The following is a 16,885-nucleotide window of genomic DNA, read 5'->3' on the forward strand; positions in this document are numbered from 1 at the left end:
TCCTCGAATATCGATGGAGCATCATGCATAACTACATCGTCGGATGAGCCATTGCCTTGGGGGGAATCTTCCCAGCCTCGGATGGCGAGCTATAGTGAATTAGAGTTATAGAGCAAATGAAGTGTCGTGTGCAGACGAACCTTAAAATCTTCTGTAAGGGATGGGGCTAAGGCTTGGGTTTGGACAAGCTTGTTTGCCCGCGTAGGTAAGTACTCGAAGTAGAGTGTCCGGATATTCTCATTGACCAGGGACCATTTCCGCAAATGGAGAAGAGAAGATGCAATTGCATGCTGTGTAGACTCGGACGAATGGGAATTGATAAATGAGAGAAAGGACAAGCATGTCATCATGAACTGAGGCGCCAGGACGTTGACCTCTGCGGAATGAATGTTGAGAATGTGTGCAGCCCGGTTGCAGCAACGACACAGGGAGCAAACCAGTTGGTCGACATCTTTCGTAGCCAGTGCCCGACTTGTAGCCTGATATAGAGGCGGGAGTAGCCGTCTCGTCGAATTAATGACGGAGTAAACAACATCAGCAATAGGAAACACTGACCCTCGCCGCTGAAGGTCGAAGCCAATGCTGAGCAAAGACTCGAAGAGGATGACGCAAGATTTGGTGGCATGAGTGACCGAATTCGCCTCATATCGACATGCTTGAGGAACCACAAGGGAACGGACAGCATCTTGCCAAACAGATGACAAGGTGCGACTTGAAGGAATAAGATGATCAGAAAATGCAGTACCTAAGCCTGTGTGATTCTTTCGAGAGTCTGTTGGTTCTAGTAGATCTGGAAGTTGTTACTAGTTGCTGCCTCGTCGTAGTCGAAATCGTAGCCTACCCTTAATGCACCCAAGGGTGAAGCGAACCAAGTTGAATCCATGCAGGCGTAGATATGCTTCTGAGGCACTGAGTAATGTATCAAACCAGGATGCAATCAACAACGGAATGCTTTCCCGAATCCGTCCACATTCTCGGCTTGTACCCACCCGCAAGAATCTTAGCATTAGCCAGACCACGAGGGGAGGGTTTGATGAGTTGTCCGCAGCCGCTGCTGGAGGATGGAGCAGAAGCGATGGCTCCCTCGAGATGGCATCCCCAATGAAGCGAAGTGTCGACTCTGCAACTTCGATCAATCCATCCCGGTCGAATGGGTCTGCTCGAAGTAGAGGATCAATCCCGGCCTCTGATACGACGAGAAGCAGCCTCGCTGCATCTGCTGGTTGCTCGGAGGTCGGCAGATTCTGAGGGTCATCCAGGAGCTTCTTCAGTTCCGCTCGCCGTGCTGTATCGCTTCTCGCTCCAGACTGTGCATAGTTGGAAACGATTTGAGCGGTGATGGTCGATGCGGGTGCTTGCGATGAAACCGGCCGTCTTGGAATATTCTCATATCGGGATCCAGCAGTTCCAACAGACATGGTCTTAAGACTACCTCACACTCATACCCGTCATCTCAGCTTATGCGATAGACGAGAAGGGGAGATTTTGAGAAATTCAGGGCTGACAGGTTCAGAATCGATGTCTTTGGTTTATTTTACGAGTCCAGTTGTTTGTTGACTGGCGGTATATCGCTGTCGTTATCGCTGTCGCGTGTCGCAGTCGCTGTCGTGGTCGTAAGGCAGCAAGGCTGTAAGGCAGTTTAGAGGGGACGCGTCGGCACGTGGCAATCACGTGTTATGCTACGGAATAATCGACACTTCAAGTCTTTAACACTAACGGAGCTGTGTAGAAGTCTTAACGCTCCATGGCAAAGTTGACACCGGATCCATTGCTTGGTATATATTGGGGAACCGTAGTTCTGATATCGCCAACATGCCAGCCTTCGGCAGCAAGACATTTCGACCGTCATCATTCAGCAATACGGCTGCGGCACGATATCGATCTTCCCTCCAACGACATCCATTCCTTCTCTTCGGCGCACCCTTCATCCTCATAATGGTGGCAGGAAGCTTTTTCCTAACCCCCGCAACCGCTTTGAGATATGCACAGCACGATCGAAAGGTCAAACAAGTTTCGGAAAAGGAGGCAATGGGCGTTCTGGGGAAAGAGCGGAAGCCCTTTGATATCAAAGAGGAGTACTATGTGAGCATGAGCTACATCAGGACCTCTGTATCTATTCTAATGCGACATAGCGCCTTGCGGCGAAAGATTTGGACAATTGGGAACAGAGGCGTGTCAAGCGACTTCCGGGTGAGCCAGATGGCGTGATCTGAGTTCTTTGCATCTCCGCTCGAAGTTCCTGGCGGCCCGCCCCGGGTTGTCAAGCCTGCGTCCATCTGGTCTTGCAGTGTGAACGCCATGATCCTACACATACGCTTTATGAACGTATACGACCTAGTTTAGCATCCTCCAATCCAAGAATGCTCGCTGTGTCTGCAGAAACAGAACAGCAACCATAAAGATTGAACCTCTCCCGCCGAACATAACGGGCGTGTGCCGGCGAGTAATAGCCGAGCTATTCGACATCCGGAAAGACCGAGTCTGCGAGTATGATACCCGAGCGACAGGTATTGACTTTTGGTGTTGGAACTGAGGATCATCATTTGTTGATGTCCAGAGGGAGGATCTCGGTTTTGAGCTCTCTAGTCTTCTTCTGCTTTGGATCGGGGGCTGCAACTATCAGCACTGCAATCTCCTGCTCCTTCCAAAGAGGGTCTCACCTTTTACGTTTTCCTGTACATAGAATCTCCTCAGGAGCATGATGGCTTCCTCTCTATATAGCCCTCCCCTTACTTCAAGAGGCGGGTCAATGCTGGGACTGTAGGGTTATGTGTTAGTCGTGCGCATAATATCTATCCGAAATGCTCTCTCCTGGTCACAACATACTCGCTATGAATCTCTAGCACGCTTCCTGTTCCCCCAAACCTGTCATTGTGGCATCCAAAGTATACCTTCTTCACGCCGTACTGACGGAGAGCCGATGCACACATAATGCACGGCTCAACCGTGACGTAAAGCACCGTCTCTTTCAATATTTGCAGGGAATACTTCCTGAGAATTTGCTCTATGGCTACAAGCTCTGCATGACGAGTCCCCTATACGCAACGGGGTTAAGCCTTCGCGTTGGAAAATTCTGCGTGGAGAGCAGATTGTCGAGGCCGGAGAGACAACGCTTACATTTAGCGACTTGTTCGTTTCATTCATTCCTCGTCCGAGAACGGCGCCGTCGTGGATGAAAACACATCCCACTGGTGTCTCGTCGTTTTCCAGCGCACTTTCTCCCTGGAGAACCATGCGAGTTAGCCATCTCGAAAGGCAGAAATATATGAACCAGGCGTACCATGAGTAGAGCCTCTTTCATAAACGCTTCGTCTTCCTCGGTGAATTTCACGGCCATGATTTCAGCATAGTCCGAGCCGAAAGGTCCGGATCTCTCGTGAAAAAGGCGGAGTGGATAATATCAATTGGGTTGTAATTAGTGGAGGAAGTCTGTACCACACAGTGTAATGGGGTTGGGTCAGCCGCAGGTCTTTCTCAAAGGCGTATGGGATTTCTGGATTTATGGACGAGTACAGAAAAAATTCCGTCCGATCTGTTTGTACATTCGCTATATTCAAAAGTGTGTATAAATATAATATGGCTTATGAAATGCAAGGCGATTTGCCTATCCCCGATCGAAATTGCAAGGCGACTCAGATGCTTCATTTCTCGTCATATCACAATCTTTTCCCTCATAACGACCGCTACATAATAACCATCTTCCAACCGAAATTCCTTACGCCAGCCGAGATCCCGGAAACCGAAGCAGTACCTAGCTGAACTCCGGAGCTCGTGACAAGTCCACGGTCAAGATTGATGGAACGCCGTCGATAGCCATGCATATGTCTCCCAAATTTATATCTCAATTACTCACGCGCGGCCGTCAAGGTCTACGAAGCGAGCCACTGACAATGGCAGCTGCCCGGCGGCTCGTCCCTCTTCCTCAGTTCGACTGACTCTCCATCCCCCTCAGGGACAAGTCCTTCCCACCTCTTCACCGCTTCCCCTGCCTGCTGTGCTATCGCCGTCACTGCCGGCGTCGGGTTGAGAAATTCGTCATACGAGGGCTCCGTCTCGTTCAGATAGATGATGATCGGTTTCCCGTTGCCGTCATGCACCGGTTTGACGCCGGCCAGGCCGCCAAGCGACGGAGAGGTGGTGAAAGCCGAGCTTTCAACGCGTCTGGCTCTCTGGCAGTAGGGCGACGGTTTTTGACCACCTCGGGGTAGACGACGTTCTTCAAAGCGCACGACTTTGGGGAAAAAGGGGTGAATCACAGAGGAGGGGGATGCGGAAGGGGATGAGGAGGAGAAGGAGGAGGAGGATGTAGGAGGGGCCGAGGACGTGCCTAAGGCAGGGTCGTCGCGGGGGCTCAGCCAGTTGGCACTTGCTGACGGGAACGCGGTAAGAGTGCTATCGAGATCCCGAGCGTGAGCGAGGAATACAGCGGAGGCGCTTGTGGGGTCCGGGTGGGTGTCTCCGGTGACAACGCTAGCGACGGGTGTAGGCGATGGAGCTTCGTCCGAAGAGAAAGGGAGCGAGGTGATGGTCGTAGAAGCACTGCTGGGCTTTGATGAAGCGGCGCTGCTGTCCGAGTTGACGTAGAAAAAGGCTTCGATAAACGTCCGATTCCACACGCAAACCCAGAGGTCTTCGCCGGGGACGACAGCCGTCCTGTGGAAGGGAGGTGATCGCCGACCCCCGCCATCGCCCACCCATAATTCGGGCTCTGCCTCGGCGTCTCGGGCGTTTAGCGACGCGGTGAGGTCCTTTTCTTTTAGCAAGACGATCTTATCGTAAGTCGCCTGGAAATGATACGCGGCGCCCCGAGACGGCTCGTTCAGGTCGGAGACGAGAAGGAGGCGTTGCGGGCCGATTTGCGGGGCTTGATGTCCATACTCCACATGCGGTACCGCGGTATCATCTGTGCCCGGAGAAATTGACACACCGGGGTAGTTGCTGCCGGCCATAGGCTGGAAGGTCATACGAATTGGAGGCCCGGTGTAGTCGCAGCTCCACGCGCTGACCTGATTCGTATCAGGTAGGCAATTTCGCTGCGATGACTCCGGGGAGACGCTCAAAGGGAAGGGATATGTCCCGGCCTGGATCATGGGGACTGATGTTGGAGTGGCTATCACCGAAATATCAAATATGGTGGGGGTTGTGACCACCGTGACGATGGATGGACTACGCGGCGGCATATTAGCAAAGTCACGGGCGGATGAAATTCGAAGCGGTACTCACGTTACACCGCTCTCCTTCTTCTTGCCAGCAATGAAGCCGCCTAAAACAGATCCAGTGATGAGTGCGGTCAAGAAAATGGCACAGGCAAACCCGCAGAGTAACCAGATTGGGACTCTCCCACCACACACTCGTGTTTCCCGTTTCTCTCGCCAGCTTTTTTCTTTCCAACACTTCTCCGCAGCGACGGATGATCCAGAAGATGTTGACGATCCTCCAAGCCGTGGCTGTAGTTCTAGATCAGGTTCCGGGCTTGTCTGTGTAGAATGGCGTTGAGATGACCGAGGACTGGCGGGGATATCGGCGTCCGGGGCGATGGACACCCGGGTGATAGGAGCCTGCATGGAAGATTCTGCTTCAGCTTCAGGAGTCGGTGGATTCCCTGGCGGGGCGACCTTTGCGTAAGCTTCATCCGCATATCTGGAGTATGGAGGGAGCTGTTCGGTATGGCCATCGGGTCCTACAATATCCTGCTCTTCACCATCTGGGCCGACTCTACGGCTAAAAGTCTGTCCGGTGCCCGGGAAACCGATCGGAATAGAGGCCGGTTGATCGAATCGAGCGGTATCGTCCGCTACAGGCAATACATTCTGCTGGTACAGGCCATACGGATGATTTGGTCCCGAGTCCGGTCCGATTGACGCCTGTGTGCGATGTATCGGACCCCTAACTACGCTTGCTGGGGGATCGATGCCACTTTCCCGCGCGAAAATGTTCGACGACCGATTCGTATACAGTGATGCAGCGCTCTCCGATCGTTGTGGTGCCGAAGGTCGTGATATGCCGCGTCCGGGTGATTGTGTACTCTCGGATCCGGGCGCGAGATACCCATCTAGTGCTTTCGCAATGCTATTTCTCGGTAATGTCTCTTCCGTGTCGATTGCTCTTCTGTGGGTGGTAGATCTTCTCCGGTGACTTGATAACCGCTCGGTTCCTGTGGGAGTGGGCGGGGCTCGAAATTGAGCCTCCTGAGGACTTAGGCTCCTTTGGGAAACGGGGTCGGTCGGTCTAACGGCATATTCATCGTCAAATACGTTCGGATTGTCTGGCCTTGTGTCCATGGGAGTGCGTTGATGGCCGTCCTGGCTACTCCGTCTCTCCATGATGCCCGCAAGCGGGCACCGCTGGCCCTGGTCGTCCAGGAGCCAACCACTCGATGCCTAGAGAGCTAAGATCGCTTTGTGGAGAGTCGAGACGGGAACAGACGAAACTGTGACAGAATTCGAGGTTGTAGTGGTTCGTTGATATGAAGCCAGAGGCCGTTGGTAATGCAGTAAGAAAGAGGGAATGGCCGATCGATCACTGGGAATCAATCATCAACGATGAATGATCAAGAGACAGCGCGCACGGTTGCGAAGGTGTGCATCCACCCATCGCTGCAGATGATTGACCATTCAATGGCCAGTTTGCCACCCAGAATGCCTGCACCCAGGGAATCGTGATCAGGGCAAAGTCAAGTGCGGGCTGTAGTAATAATACCGCTCCCTAAGTGGCCAAGTTGCTGTAATAAAGTCATCGCTAGTACGGATGTAGTTATTATTAAGATTGATGCGGGTGGGGGATAGCAGGACAACTAGAGCGAACTGTTTTGATTCCTGAATTCCTACCTATTGGCTATTGTATTCCGTACTACTCGCGCACTGCGCCCATTAGGAAAGAGCATCAGGATATAATTTTGAGCGAGACTGATCGAGCATAAGACGATAATTCGCAGCGTTGCATAATTCATCCGTGGCTGTATTATTCAACTCGAATTCTTGCTGGGTTGTGAGAGAGATGCCGCCCGCTTCGCCGTTTACGGTTAGTACGGGGTACAGTATCTCCAAATTATGGCATACATGATCGGAAGTGAATTGGGCTGCGACGCGAGACCGTTTCATTTCAATTGCTTCTCTTCACTTCAACGGTTTGAACCGGCAATTTATCCATCATTGAGATTTGAGTGTCTCGACATTCGTCGTCTCTGACTTTCGATATTGGGATACTCCATTGTCAACGCCACATGATCTGTCCGTAGTAGACATCCGCTGGCGAAGAAATCTTGATAAAGAACTTGCGAGATATTGGTTCGCATGTGAGGAATAACAACTCAATTGTGTATATGAAACCTTGTCTTATCGTGGTGTTGATGGCAAGACTGCCCTAATATAAACTCGGTAGCCACAGAACGACGCTTGTGGCTCAAAATCGAAATGGTAGTTTCAACAAAGGAACTTTGAAACATAATATTGGCATGATGCTGTCGAACAGTCGAAGCTTTAACTACCTATCATACAGTAGAGAATTGTCGCGGTATTCTTCCCAAAGGCTCTAAGGGGAACAATGACTCCCATTGGTTTCCCTGTCTTTCGTGCAGCTTAGCTACTTGGCCAAGTAGCATGTAAGTAAGTAGGTCATAGCTGAGCATTTTGTTAATGGAGAAGTGAGTACCTATCCTCGACCAGAGTTCGTACACGCAATCTTGGGAGGAGATAGGGGATGAGGAGATCTCGATTCTCGAATATCGATGGATGCTTGAGTCAGTACAGCTTCTAACCGGATCGGAGGACTGGACCGGAGTACGGAGTATGGATGTAAAGATTCCGTTCAAAACTTAGAATGGTCTGATTTCTCGACGGTCCATCAACCTCGTTGTCATTCGTCATTCGTCATTCAGAGGCGCAGCACAATGATTGATGATGAGTGAGAGAATGGACTTTGCGTCTCAGAAAGTTGAAATCGACAATGGCACTAAGAACAGAGCACAACACACGTACCAGACCGCCCATCCCGGGTCTCCAAAGCGCCAACGCTCCGACATGGTCCCTGGCGCTAGCGTCCGTTTTCGGGGTCGGAAGTGGAAAAATGCCACCACTGCAAACTGGCCTTCCCTGCTTAGCGCCTGGTGAGGTCGGGGAGTGGCCGATCCCTGGGACCGCCCACCAAGGCAGCCGGCACCTAGGCACTACGATGGTGGGGCCGGCGACAGGAACCACCTACCAGGCGTCCAGGACCGCCCGCCGCGCGGCGCACATCCCCCTCCATGGTGCTACGGTGCACCAATATGTATGCCATGCGTTCAATTGTTCCATGCGCCACCCATCCCTAGGGAGTTCCCACACACAACTGAACATCCATCCGATACGGAGCATCAATTTTTCTGTTGAGGACCGGGCCAAACAGAGAGATTGACATTTGGCTCCGACTACTTTCTTGTTATTATCCTGAGGACCTGAACTTCATCTCCTCTTCTTCCCATCCCGTCACCGACTTTTACTCTTTCATTCTTTTCCTTTCACTCCCTCCGACCCCTTGGACATTCCCATTCTCCCCAAATTCTTCTGCTTCAATTGCTCCCAATTTGCCCCAATTGATCCCCACTGCTCCTGCCAACTTCCAGAGCTTCCAGAACTTCCACTCGCGACCAACACCACCGAACACCGGACCTTGCAACTTTCACCGAAGATGGCAGCCCGACCTCAGAATATTGGCATTAAGGCCATTGAGATTTACTTCCCGAGCCAGGTATGTGTCGCTACCCCTAGAATGGTGTGGAAAGCTCGACGCAGCACCAGCAAAAATGACGAAGTTCGGAGTACTGACCATCGCCTCTTCGAATAGTGCGTCGACCAGGCCGAACTGGAGAAGTTCGATGGAGTCAGCCAGGGCAAATATACCATCGGTCTCGGACAGACCAAGATGAGCTTCTGCGACGACCGAGAAGGTATGAAATCCAATGTTCAGGCGTTTGCACCGTACTAACCGCTCGTTCGCCACAGACATCTACTCCCTCGCCCTGACCTCCCTGACCTCCCTGATGAAGAAATACAACATCGACCCAAACTCCATCGGCCGCCTGGAAGTCGGCACCGAGACCATCCTCGACAAGTCCAAGTCCGTCAAGTCGGTGCTCATGCAGGTGTTCCAACCATCCGGCAACACCAACATCGAGGGTGTCGACAACGTCAACGCCTGCTACGGTGGCACCAACGCCCTCTTCAACGCCGTCGACTGGGTCGAGTCCTCCGCCTGGGACGGCCGCGACGCCATCATCGTTACCGGCGACATCGCCCTCTACAAGCAAGGCGCCGCCCGCCCGACCGGCGGCGCCGGCTGCGTCGCTATGCTGGTGGGCCCGGACGCCCCCATCGTGTTTGAGGCGGGGCTGCGCGGCTCGTACCTGGCGCACACCTACGACTTCTACAAGCCGGACCTGACCTCCGAGTATCCCATCGTCGACGGGCACTACAGCATCAAGTGCTACCTGGAGGCCGTCGACGGCTGCTACAAGGCGTACAACGCGCGCGAGAAGGCGCTTAAGCAGGCCGCCAACGGGGTGAACGGCGTGCACGAGGCGGACACGCCCTTGGACCGCTTCGACTACATGTGCTTCCACGCGCCCACCTGCAAGTTGGTGGCCAAGTCCTACGGCCGGCTGCTCTACAACGACTACCTCGCAGACAAAAGCAACCCGGCCTTCGCCGACGTCCCCGCCGCTCTCGCCGACGTGTCCCACGACGCATCCCTCACGGATAAGACGGTCGAGAAGACCTTCATGGGGCTGACCAAGAAGAAGTTCGAGGCGCGCGTGAAGCCCACCACGAACATCCCGACCATGTGCGGAAACATGTACTGCGCGAGCGTGTACGGAGGCTTGGCCAGCTTGTTGTCGCTGGTCAGCAGCGACGAGCTGCAAGGCAAGCGCGTCGGGATCTTCTCGTTCGGCAGCGGGTTGGCGAGCTCCCTGTTCAGCCTGCGGGTCCGGGGCAGCACCGCGGAGATGGCGAAGCAGTTGAACATCCAGGAGCGGTTGGAGGCGCGGAGGACTGTCGATCCGCAGGTCTACGATGACGTAAGTTTGACCGTGAATTTTTGATTATATGGGAACGCTGAGGTTAACGATCATCGCAGATGTGCAACCTTCGCGAGAAGGCGCACTTGAAGAAGAACTATTCCCCCGCTGGAAACGCGGAGACGCTTGTCCCCGGCACGTACTACCTAACGGAGATCGACGACCTGTTCCGACGCAAGTACGCCATCAAGGAGTAGGTTTGGGATTGGGTAGGATTGATGACGACCATTGAAAACGACGGGTGGAAGATGGAAAACGACGGGTAAAGGATTCGCACGACCATTTGGGTGTCCGGTGCCCTTTTTCTCGAGCATGGGGAGAATTTTGACTCCATCTCCTTCGTCTGATCCTTCTCTTCGGAGGGACGGGAGCGGTTGGCACGGTGGTTCGGAGCATGGCTTACTAGACGATACCATTGCACTCATAGACCCGGCGGACGATGGACAGACGGTGGCTTGGAGAACCATAGGTTAATAATAATAAATGTGTCCCGATTTCGATGGATTTGTATGTTCTGACGCTTCCTGCTTTGGCGAGGGAGTACTATTCATCAGGACGGTATGGTGAGACGAGAATGTGTTTCGGATTCCGCAGTCACGGTCTATTCCGTCACCTGTCACTTATCATGAGTGTCACAAGTCACCTGTCAACACGGTAGAAACTGACAAACACGATGGAGTCCTTTCTTCTATCGAACTGTCGAACTGTCGAAGCGAAACATCAAATAGATTACGGGATACTCTCATCTACTTGCCATGATCATAGGCTATTCACAGCATCCTGACTATTCCTCGCTCCTGAGTCCCTGACAGTGGCTGATTCCCTCTCACTCAACCCCGTGGAGGCTGTGCATTCGATGTTTCTTAATCCCCTCCTGTCAAAGTGTCAATCCCCTCCTGTCTGATCCTCAGATCCTCATCCCCGCCAGTTTCTCACCTTCTGCTTATCGAACAAGCCTTACTGAATCTGTCGTAGCCCCGAGCCGGACGATTGGCTGCGATCAAACACCGGCAGGCATCCCCCTTGCAGCGTTGCACCTGGATGCAGGAACGCTTCCTCCTTGGCGACGATCATTGGCCGAACCTCCATCTCGAAACACCGTCAGGGGGACGGTTTTCCGGGCAGGTGGCCGCGCTTTATCCTGCGCTCTTCTCTCGGACGCCTAAAAGCTCAGATCCTCAGGCCCTAAGCAATTTGGCTAATCCGAATTCTTACTGTAATAGGTAGTAATTCTCTAACGAGACCGCTAGCAGTGGGGTGACGAGTCCGACGACTGACCAGGGAACAAATCCTGAGCCGGAAACTCGGAGTCCCCTTCATTTCTTCGCCCAATACCCTCCATCTCCACATCCTCACCACCATCCTTTCTCTCCAATTCATCACTCTCTTTCGCATCGGGTAGACGTCACGGTCACTTTGCTCCCTTGCTGAGCAGGAAGTCTTTGTGGAATTTGTATTGCAAGGTGCTCTTTCGCATCAGTCGCTCTCTTATCAGTTATCTGTGATCTGATCTATCTCTCGTTTTGCTGTCATCGTACACCCCCTTCCTCGTGCCATTTCGCTCACTTTGCACGCCGCCTGTGTCGCGCTGCTATACCCTCATTTCACCGTCGCGAATTCAGTACGAGTCTACTCTCCCGCAAATCAGTGTCTGGAACACTTCGCACGCGGTTGACTTTCATTTAACCCTCGAAATCCACTCATATACTTCCTCCCCCCAACCATCACGATGTACTCTCTCGCCTTCCTTTCCCTCGCTCTCCTCTCCCTTCTCCCAACCTCCCTCGCTCAAACCCATACGAATTGTGACCCTCTCACACGGACCGATTGTCCTGTGCATACAGCGCTGGGGACCAACGCGACCTTCGATTTTCAGAAGCACCAAGCGGACGATAAAGTCTGGAACACCACCAACGGGAAGGTGAATTTCACCCCCGACGGAGCCCAGTTCACCATCAAAGAGCGGCTGGAATCCCCCACCATGCAATCGACGTTTTACATCTTATTTGGTCGTGTGTCGTCTATTGTCCGGGCCGCCCCCGGCCAGGGAATTATCAGTTCGGTGGTCATCCAGGCGGAAACATTGGATGAGGTACGACCTTTCCTGAAACCAGACTCCTCGATTGGCATCGATATGGAATCGACGGCATGAATGCGGCCAAATGACTAACCTGCGTGCACAGATCGACTGGGAATGGCTCGGCTCCAACACGACCAGCGTGCAGAGCAATTACTACGGCAAGGGCGACGAATCTTATGGGGGCCGCGGCGGTATCCATGATATGGTTGACCCGACGGCCGACTATCACAACTACACCACCGTCTGGACCAAGGAAAAGCTCGAATGGTGGCTCGACGGCAACATCATCCGCACTTTGAAGTACGAGGATGCAAAAGACGGTACTCGCTTTCCCCAGGTACGTTCATAATCTCACCGTCCTCGAGACCAGAATCCTAACCATGCCGTCTGTAGACCCCCTCTACCGTCCGTATTGGCATCTGGCCGGCCGGCGACCTGCAGAACCCCGATGGCGTCCGAGAATGGGCCGGCGGCGATGTCGACTACAGCAAAGGGCCTTTCACCATGACTGTCCGGTCCGTCTACGTCGAGGACTTCACCTCCGGCGCCACGTACGCATACGGCGACACCTCCGGCAACTGGCAGTCCATCATCGTCACCCAGGGAGAGTCCGAGGCCGCCAAGGAGATCTACACGCCCCATGGCGTCTCCGGCCGCTGGAATGCCCTGCCGAAGACCACGCGCATCGCCATCATCGCCAGCAGTTTAGGCGGCCTGGCCCTCGTGCTGCTCGCCATGACGTGGTGCTGCATCCGGCAGCGCCGCGCCGGGAAGAAGGAGCGCATCATCGCTGACGCCGAGTTCGCCAAGGGCGAGAACGAGCTGATGGATTATCGGCGGCACATGCAGAACGGTGGGTTCGCGATGCAGGGGGGCGTCGGCCACGCTCCGCCGCAGCCCGTGTATCATCTACCGAATAATCGATTCTGACGAACCGGAGAATCTACGCGTGGAGCTATGTGGTGATGGACGATTTTACTAACGTTGGATATTCTTTGGGTTGGTGGGTGTGGATCTGGAGTTAAATGATCTAGACTCGATCTAGGAGACGGTCGATCGCAGCCTCTTATTTTTGAATGCGCATTCAGCGCATTTGTCTTTTCTTCCGATTTTCGTACAAGCCTCCGCCCTCCGCGAGCGTTTGTCACTTATTCTTCCTCTTCCTTGGAAAGGGGACACGACGATTCTCCGCCTGGTTCGACTTTGACAATCTCGAGCAGAAGTGAGGGATATCAAGATGCCGAGCGTCATCGGTTCGCCCGCTACTATCTCTGCACAATGTTGAGGCCGATGGAATGTAAATAGAGACGGCAATCGACAATATTTATGTCATCCACTTGAAGTTCCACATTCTCTCCATTTCGGTATATCCTTTTACTGATTATATCACCGCACTCTGTGCCACCGCCTCATCCCACGTCAACCCCTTCACTCCCCCCCTCATCCCCTCTTCTATCCACTCGTCCTCCAGCACATTCCCCTTCCCCCATCGCCACCTCCACTTCTCCGCCAGCCGCCCCACCCGCTCCTCCCGCCCCACCAGCACATCCACCACCTTCCCCCCTAGCACCGGCAGGAACTTGAACGCGTGCCCCGACCCGCCGGTCGCGAGGAACAGCGACCCCCCGTACCGCGGATGATAGGAGACCAGAAAGGAACTATCCGGCGTGTCCGCGTAAGTGCAGACGCGGCTGTGGGAGAACGGCCGGGTGGGGAGGTCGCGGAGGCTGGCGGGCAGCGGGGAGGGGATGTTGGGGGGGAACAGCTCGCGGATATAGCCGCGGAGGGCCTCGTCGGCTTCGGCGGGGAGGGTCACTGTATGCCCGTCTGTCACTGGCACCGACACCTTTCCTTCCCCTTCAGTCCCCGTTTCGTCCCACTCCTCCATGCCCCCTAGCCCCGCGTCCCGTGCCACCCAGTTCATATACCCCACCCCATGCCTCGCCACCTTCAAATGCGGATGCCTCACCCGATGCGCATTCGGATACCCCTCATCCACCCCCGTCGCATACGGCGGCGGCGGCGGCGGGATCAAGAACAACCCCCGCGACATATCGATCTGCGCAGGTATCTTCGCCAGCGCTTCCGCCTCCGCCGCCGACAGCGCATAATACCCCATCACTTGCCCCGTCGCGCGCACTCGGTTCCCCAGGCGCAGTAGCGCGTTCGTCCACGCGCCCGCCGCGAGGATGGTGAGGTCGGCCGTCAGCTGCCTCCCGTCGCGCAGGTGCGCGCCGGTGATTTGCGGAAAGGGGGCGGCCGTGGAGGACAGCCGCGCCACTGTGCCTACCACGAACGTCACACGCCCCGTCGCCTCGACCTGCCGCCGTAGATACGCCATCGACGCCTCCGCGTCCGCCCATCCTGAGCGCCGGTTCACGTAGCCCGCGGTGCCCGCGGTGCCAGGAGTGCCGGAGAGGCGGAGGATGTCCGCGCGGGTGGGCAGGATGTGCAGGCCGTCGCTGTGGCCCATGGCTTGGAGGTTGGCAAGGGAGCGGTGGAGGTAGTCGACGTTGCTGGGGACGCAGGTGAGGACGAGGCCGCATTCGTAGTAGCGGCTGGCGTCGGCGTGTGATTGGCGCCAGTGGGTTTGGGCTTCGGTGGCGAAGGCGGCGTAGTCGGGGTCGGCGTAGTCGGCGCGGATGAGGCGGGAGGTGTCGATCTAAGGTGTGGTTAGTCGAGTTGGTTAAGGGGGAATCGACGTTGGATGTCAGGGTCGCTCGTGGGATCAAGGGGCGGTCCCTTAGAAGCAAAGGAGAGAGATGGGAATTGAGAAATGGTGAGAATTCCTTACGCTTGCTCCATCGGGAGTGGGAAACTCGTGCTTGTCCACCAAGGTAATGGTTGATTTCGAGAACTCGTCCCTTTCACAGAGCGATAAAGCGGTCGATAATCCAAAAACCCCGGAACCTATGATCAAGACTGACTGCGGTGCGATAAAAGGCTCGGACATAATGGATATCGTCTAAATGGAATATTACTATCAACTATGTTTGGATATTAGGAAGAATGTATATTTCGTCCGATAATCAAGCTTGCCCATTAATATTACATTGGGAGTGGTTTAGGTTGTGCCATTGGCCGGATTGAATTGCCGTTTCGAGCGAAATCAGTCCGAGAGGTGATGCCGTGATGGCCTTGTGATCTGTGGGACAAAATAATAATTTTGGGAATTGGGATGATCTTCGTTTCAGGGATTACTAGATCGAGATCCAGTGCGATCAATCATCAATGGGATATAGGAGGGACCAGTCCACTCATCCTGTGCCGTACTACATACAGATATATCTCGATGCTCGCCGGCATCAGAGCCCCATATTATGATTCTATGACCGCCACCACCAAGAATACGCCGATTTCGTCTCTTTAGGCTTTGGAGGACTGCTTGTGGTCGCTCGCAACGACTTCGCCTCTGTGGCTTCCATCTTTTGTCTATCCTCGCGTGAGAATGGCTTCAGTTCAAACTCGTACATCGTCCCTAGTGCATGCCTCCTCTGCTCCACCACCTCCAACCCGCTCTCCCGCACAATGGCCTCAATATCCCGGTTCCACCAGCATCCATACTTCTTCGCATGATCCGTCGCGCTCCCATCCAGAGCCTTGTTCATCGTATCGTAGTGAAAGCGCCCATGATCCAACAGCAGAATCCTCCCACCCGGCCGCCCCAATCTCCCCAGACTCTTCAACATCTCGACCGGATCCTCCGTCGAGCACAGCCCCATGGTTTGGATCACCACATCGTACCCTACGGGCTGTCCCTCTGGCATCGGCACCTCCCCCGTCGTGCTCTCCTCCAGCCACCGCACCGGGACCCGCTTCTCCTCCTTCGAAAACCGATGACTATCCTCCCACTTCTTCCGCGCCACCTCCAACATCGGCCCGCTTGGATCCATAAACGTGATGCTCTTGCAATTCCGCTCCTCAAAATACCCCGCGTTCCTTCCCGTCCCCGCCGCTGACTCCAGCACGTGTCCGCTCGCCTCGCTCGTCATCCGCCGCCGCAGCGTCGAGATGCCCCAGAAGTACTCCTGCCACTTGACCTCGCTGTCGAACGTGCGCGCCTGCGCGTCGTAGCGCTGCACCGGGTCGAAGTCCTCCGGGAGGGGCTGGACGATCTCGGCGTTACGGGACAGGGTCATGTAGCTGAAGGTGGTGTAGGCGACGAGGCCGGTGCCCGACAAGCCCATAACCCATAGGGCAAACCGACGGGAGCGTTCGATACCGGAGGCATGGCGCACAGCGGGCGAGGGATTCGGTGGAGATGATTTTCGAAGGGTAGGAGGCTTGTTGGAGTGTTGGTATGCAGGCGGACGAGGAGGAGGTCGAGGTGGTCGAGCAGCCCGAGCTGGTCGAGCAGCAGCCATTGGAGGAATCTTTGGAGGAGGCATGTTGGAGTTATGGAAGGCAGAGGGGACTTCGATTGGCGCAGTGCATCACCTATTCGGCATTGCTTTTCAATGGGTATATTACTGCTGGACCGTAACAAATCGGAATACGGAATGTTTTAACATTTGACCAACTAAGGTACGTACCATCTGGGCGTGCTGGGATATCAAGATTCGAGTGTAGACCCTCCCTAGTCCCTCGTCTCCACATTGGCAATGCTGATACAGGGTCAACATCACCCTCATATTTCACGCATTGCGTCTCCTCAGAGCTACTACAGCTAAGATTTCCGTATTAACTATTAAGTATAGGTACGGAGCACGCAGACAGAGTACTATAATTACAATACCGGTAACCCGTACGGTAAT

General features: G+C 54.4%; 7 protein-coding genes across 7 annotated transcripts; 3 read left to right on the plus strand and 4 right to left on the minus strand.

Moving 5' to 3' along the window:
* Positions 1 to 1,812: 1,812 nt before the first annotated feature.
* Positions 1,813 to 2,213, plus strand: P152DRAFT_392344 (uncharacterized protein; the record flags this gene model as incomplete). Its single annotated transcript, XM_033676142.1, has 2 exons — positions 1,813 to 2,082; positions 2,133 to 2,213. 2 exons carry the CDS (start codon positions 1,813 to 1,815, stop codon positions 2,211 to 2,213), a joined length of 351 nt encoding a protein of 116 aa, XP_033536775.1.
* A 283-nt stretch (positions 2,214 to 2,496) lies between these two features.
* P152DRAFT_456197 (cytidine deaminase-like protein) lies at positions 2,497 to 3,382 on the minus strand. Its single transcript, XM_033678943.1, has 5 exons — positions 3,281 to 3,382; positions 3,118 to 3,222; positions 2,827 to 3,035; positions 2,661 to 2,758; positions 2,497 to 2,610 (listed from the first exon to the last, which is right to left on the minus strand). Exons 1-5 carry the CDS (start codon positions 3,335 to 3,337, stop codon positions 2,540 to 2,542), a joined length of 540 nt encoding a protein of 179 aa, XP_033536776.1. The 5' UTR covers positions 3,338 to 3,382; the 3' UTR covers positions 2,497 to 2,539.
* A 101-nt stretch (positions 3,383 to 3,483) lies between these two features.
* On the minus strand, positions 3,484 to 6,684 carry P152DRAFT_456198 (uncharacterized protein). Its single transcript, XM_033678944.1, has 2 exons — positions 5,224 to 6,684; positions 3,484 to 5,166 (listed from the first exon to the last, which is right to left on the minus strand). Exons 1-2 carry the CDS (start codon positions 6,321 to 6,323, stop codon positions 3,870 to 3,872), a joined length of 2,397 nt encoding a protein of 798 aa, XP_033536777.1. The 5' UTR covers positions 6,324 to 6,684; the 3' UTR covers positions 3,484 to 3,869.
* A 1,844-nt stretch (positions 6,685 to 8,528) lies between these two features.
* On the plus strand, positions 8,529 to 10,399 carry P152DRAFT_247324 (hydroxymethylglutaryl-CoA synthase). Its single transcript, XM_033674675.1, has 4 exons — positions 8,529 to 8,724; positions 8,821 to 8,923; positions 8,979 to 10,051; positions 10,111 to 10,399. The coding sequence occupies exons 1-4, from the start codon at positions 8,665 to 8,667 to the stop codon at positions 10,246 to 10,248; spliced, it is 1,374 nt and encodes a 457-aa protein (XP_033536778.1). The 5' UTR covers positions 8,529 to 8,664; the 3' UTR covers positions 10,249 to 10,399.
* A 1,130-nt stretch (positions 10,400 to 11,529) lies between these two features.
* Positions 11,530 to 13,287, plus strand: P152DRAFT_247327 (cell wall glucanase). Its single transcript, XM_033674676.1, has 3 exons — positions 11,530 to 12,143; positions 12,235 to 12,468; positions 12,525 to 13,287. The coding sequence occupies exons 1-3, from the start codon at positions 11,781 to 11,783 to the stop codon at positions 13,059 to 13,061; spliced, it is 1,134 nt and encodes a 377-aa protein (XP_033536779.1). The 5' UTR covers positions 11,530 to 11,780; the 3' UTR covers positions 13,062 to 13,287.
* A 225-nt stretch (positions 13,288 to 13,512) lies between these two features.
* On the minus strand, positions 13,513 to 15,084 carry P152DRAFT_471778 (FAD dependent oxidoreductase; the record flags this gene model as incomplete). Its single annotated transcript, XM_033681098.1, has 2 exons — positions 13,513 to 14,793; positions 14,926 to 15,084. 2 exons carry the CDS (start codon positions 15,082 to 15,084, stop codon positions 13,513 to 13,515), a joined length of 1,440 nt encoding a protein of 479 aa, XP_033536780.1.
* A 373-nt stretch (positions 15,085 to 15,457) lies between these two features.
* Positions 15,458 to 16,318, minus strand: P152DRAFT_391894 (S-adenosyl-L-methionine-dependent methyltransferase; the record flags this gene model as incomplete). The annotated part of the gene is made up of 1 exon (XM_033676120.1): positions 15,458 to 16,318. One exon carries the CDS (start codon positions 16,316 to 16,318, stop codon positions 15,458 to 15,460), a length of 861 nt encoding a protein of 286 aa, XP_033536781.1.
* Positions 16,319 to 16,885: the final 567 nt, after the last annotated feature.

The sequence above is a fragment of the Eremomyces bilateralis genome, assembly GCF_010015585.1.
Source record: "Eremomyces bilateralis CBS 781.70 unplaced genomic scaffold P152scaffold_4, whole genome shotgun sequence".
Taxonomy (NCBI): Eukaryota; Fungi; Ascomycota; class Dothideomycetes; order Eremomycetales; family Eremomycetaceae; genus Eremomyces; species Eremomyces bilateralis.

Bases quoted from the DNA above. Each gene is read 5' to 3' on its own strand.
- P152DRAFT_456198 (XM_033678944.1), bottom strand. From the start codon at position 6,323: ATGGAGAGACGGAGTAGCCAGGACGGCCATCAACGCACTCCCATGGAC. The intron at 5,167-5,223 runs GTGAGTACCGCT...GCCGCCGCGTAG, and splicing joins AAGAAGGAGAGCGGTGTAAC to TCCATCCATCGTCACGGTGG.
- P152DRAFT_247327 (XM_033674676.1), top strand. From the start codon at position 11,781: ATGTACTCTCTCGCCTTCCTTTCCCTCGCTCTCCTCTCCCTTCTCCCA. The intron at 12,144-12,234 runs GTACGACCTTTC...CTGCGTGCACAG, and splicing joins AGGCGGAAACATTGGATGAG to ATCGACTGGGAATGGCTCGG. The intron at 12,469-12,524 runs GTACGTTCATAA...TGCCGTCTGTAG, and splicing joins ACGGTACTCGCTTTCCCCAG to ACCCCCTCTACCGTCCGTAT.
- P152DRAFT_247324 (XM_033674675.1), top strand. From the start codon at position 8,665: ATGGCAGCCCGACCTCAGAATATTGGCATTAAGGCCATTGAGATTTAC. The intron at 8,725-8,820 runs GTATGTGTCGCT...CTCTTCGAATAG, and splicing joins AGATTTACTTCCCGAGCCAG to TGCGTCGACCAGGCCGAACT. The intron at 8,924-8,978 runs GTATGAAATCCA...CGTTCGCCACAG, and splicing joins CTTCTGCGACGACCGAGAAG to ACATCTACTCCCTCGCCCTG.
- P152DRAFT_456197 (XM_033678943.1), bottom strand. From the start codon at position 3,337: ATGGCCGTGAAATTCACCGAGGAAGACGAAGCGTTTATGAAAGAGGCT. The intron at 3,223-3,280 runs GTACGCCTGGTT...ATGGTTCTCCAG, and splicing joins TGAAAGAGGCTCTACTCATG to GGAGAAAGTGCGCTGGAAAA. The intron at 2,759-2,826 runs GTATGTTGTGAC...ATAACCCTACAG, and splicing joins GTGCTAGAGATTCATAGCGA to TCCCAGCATTGACCCGCCTC.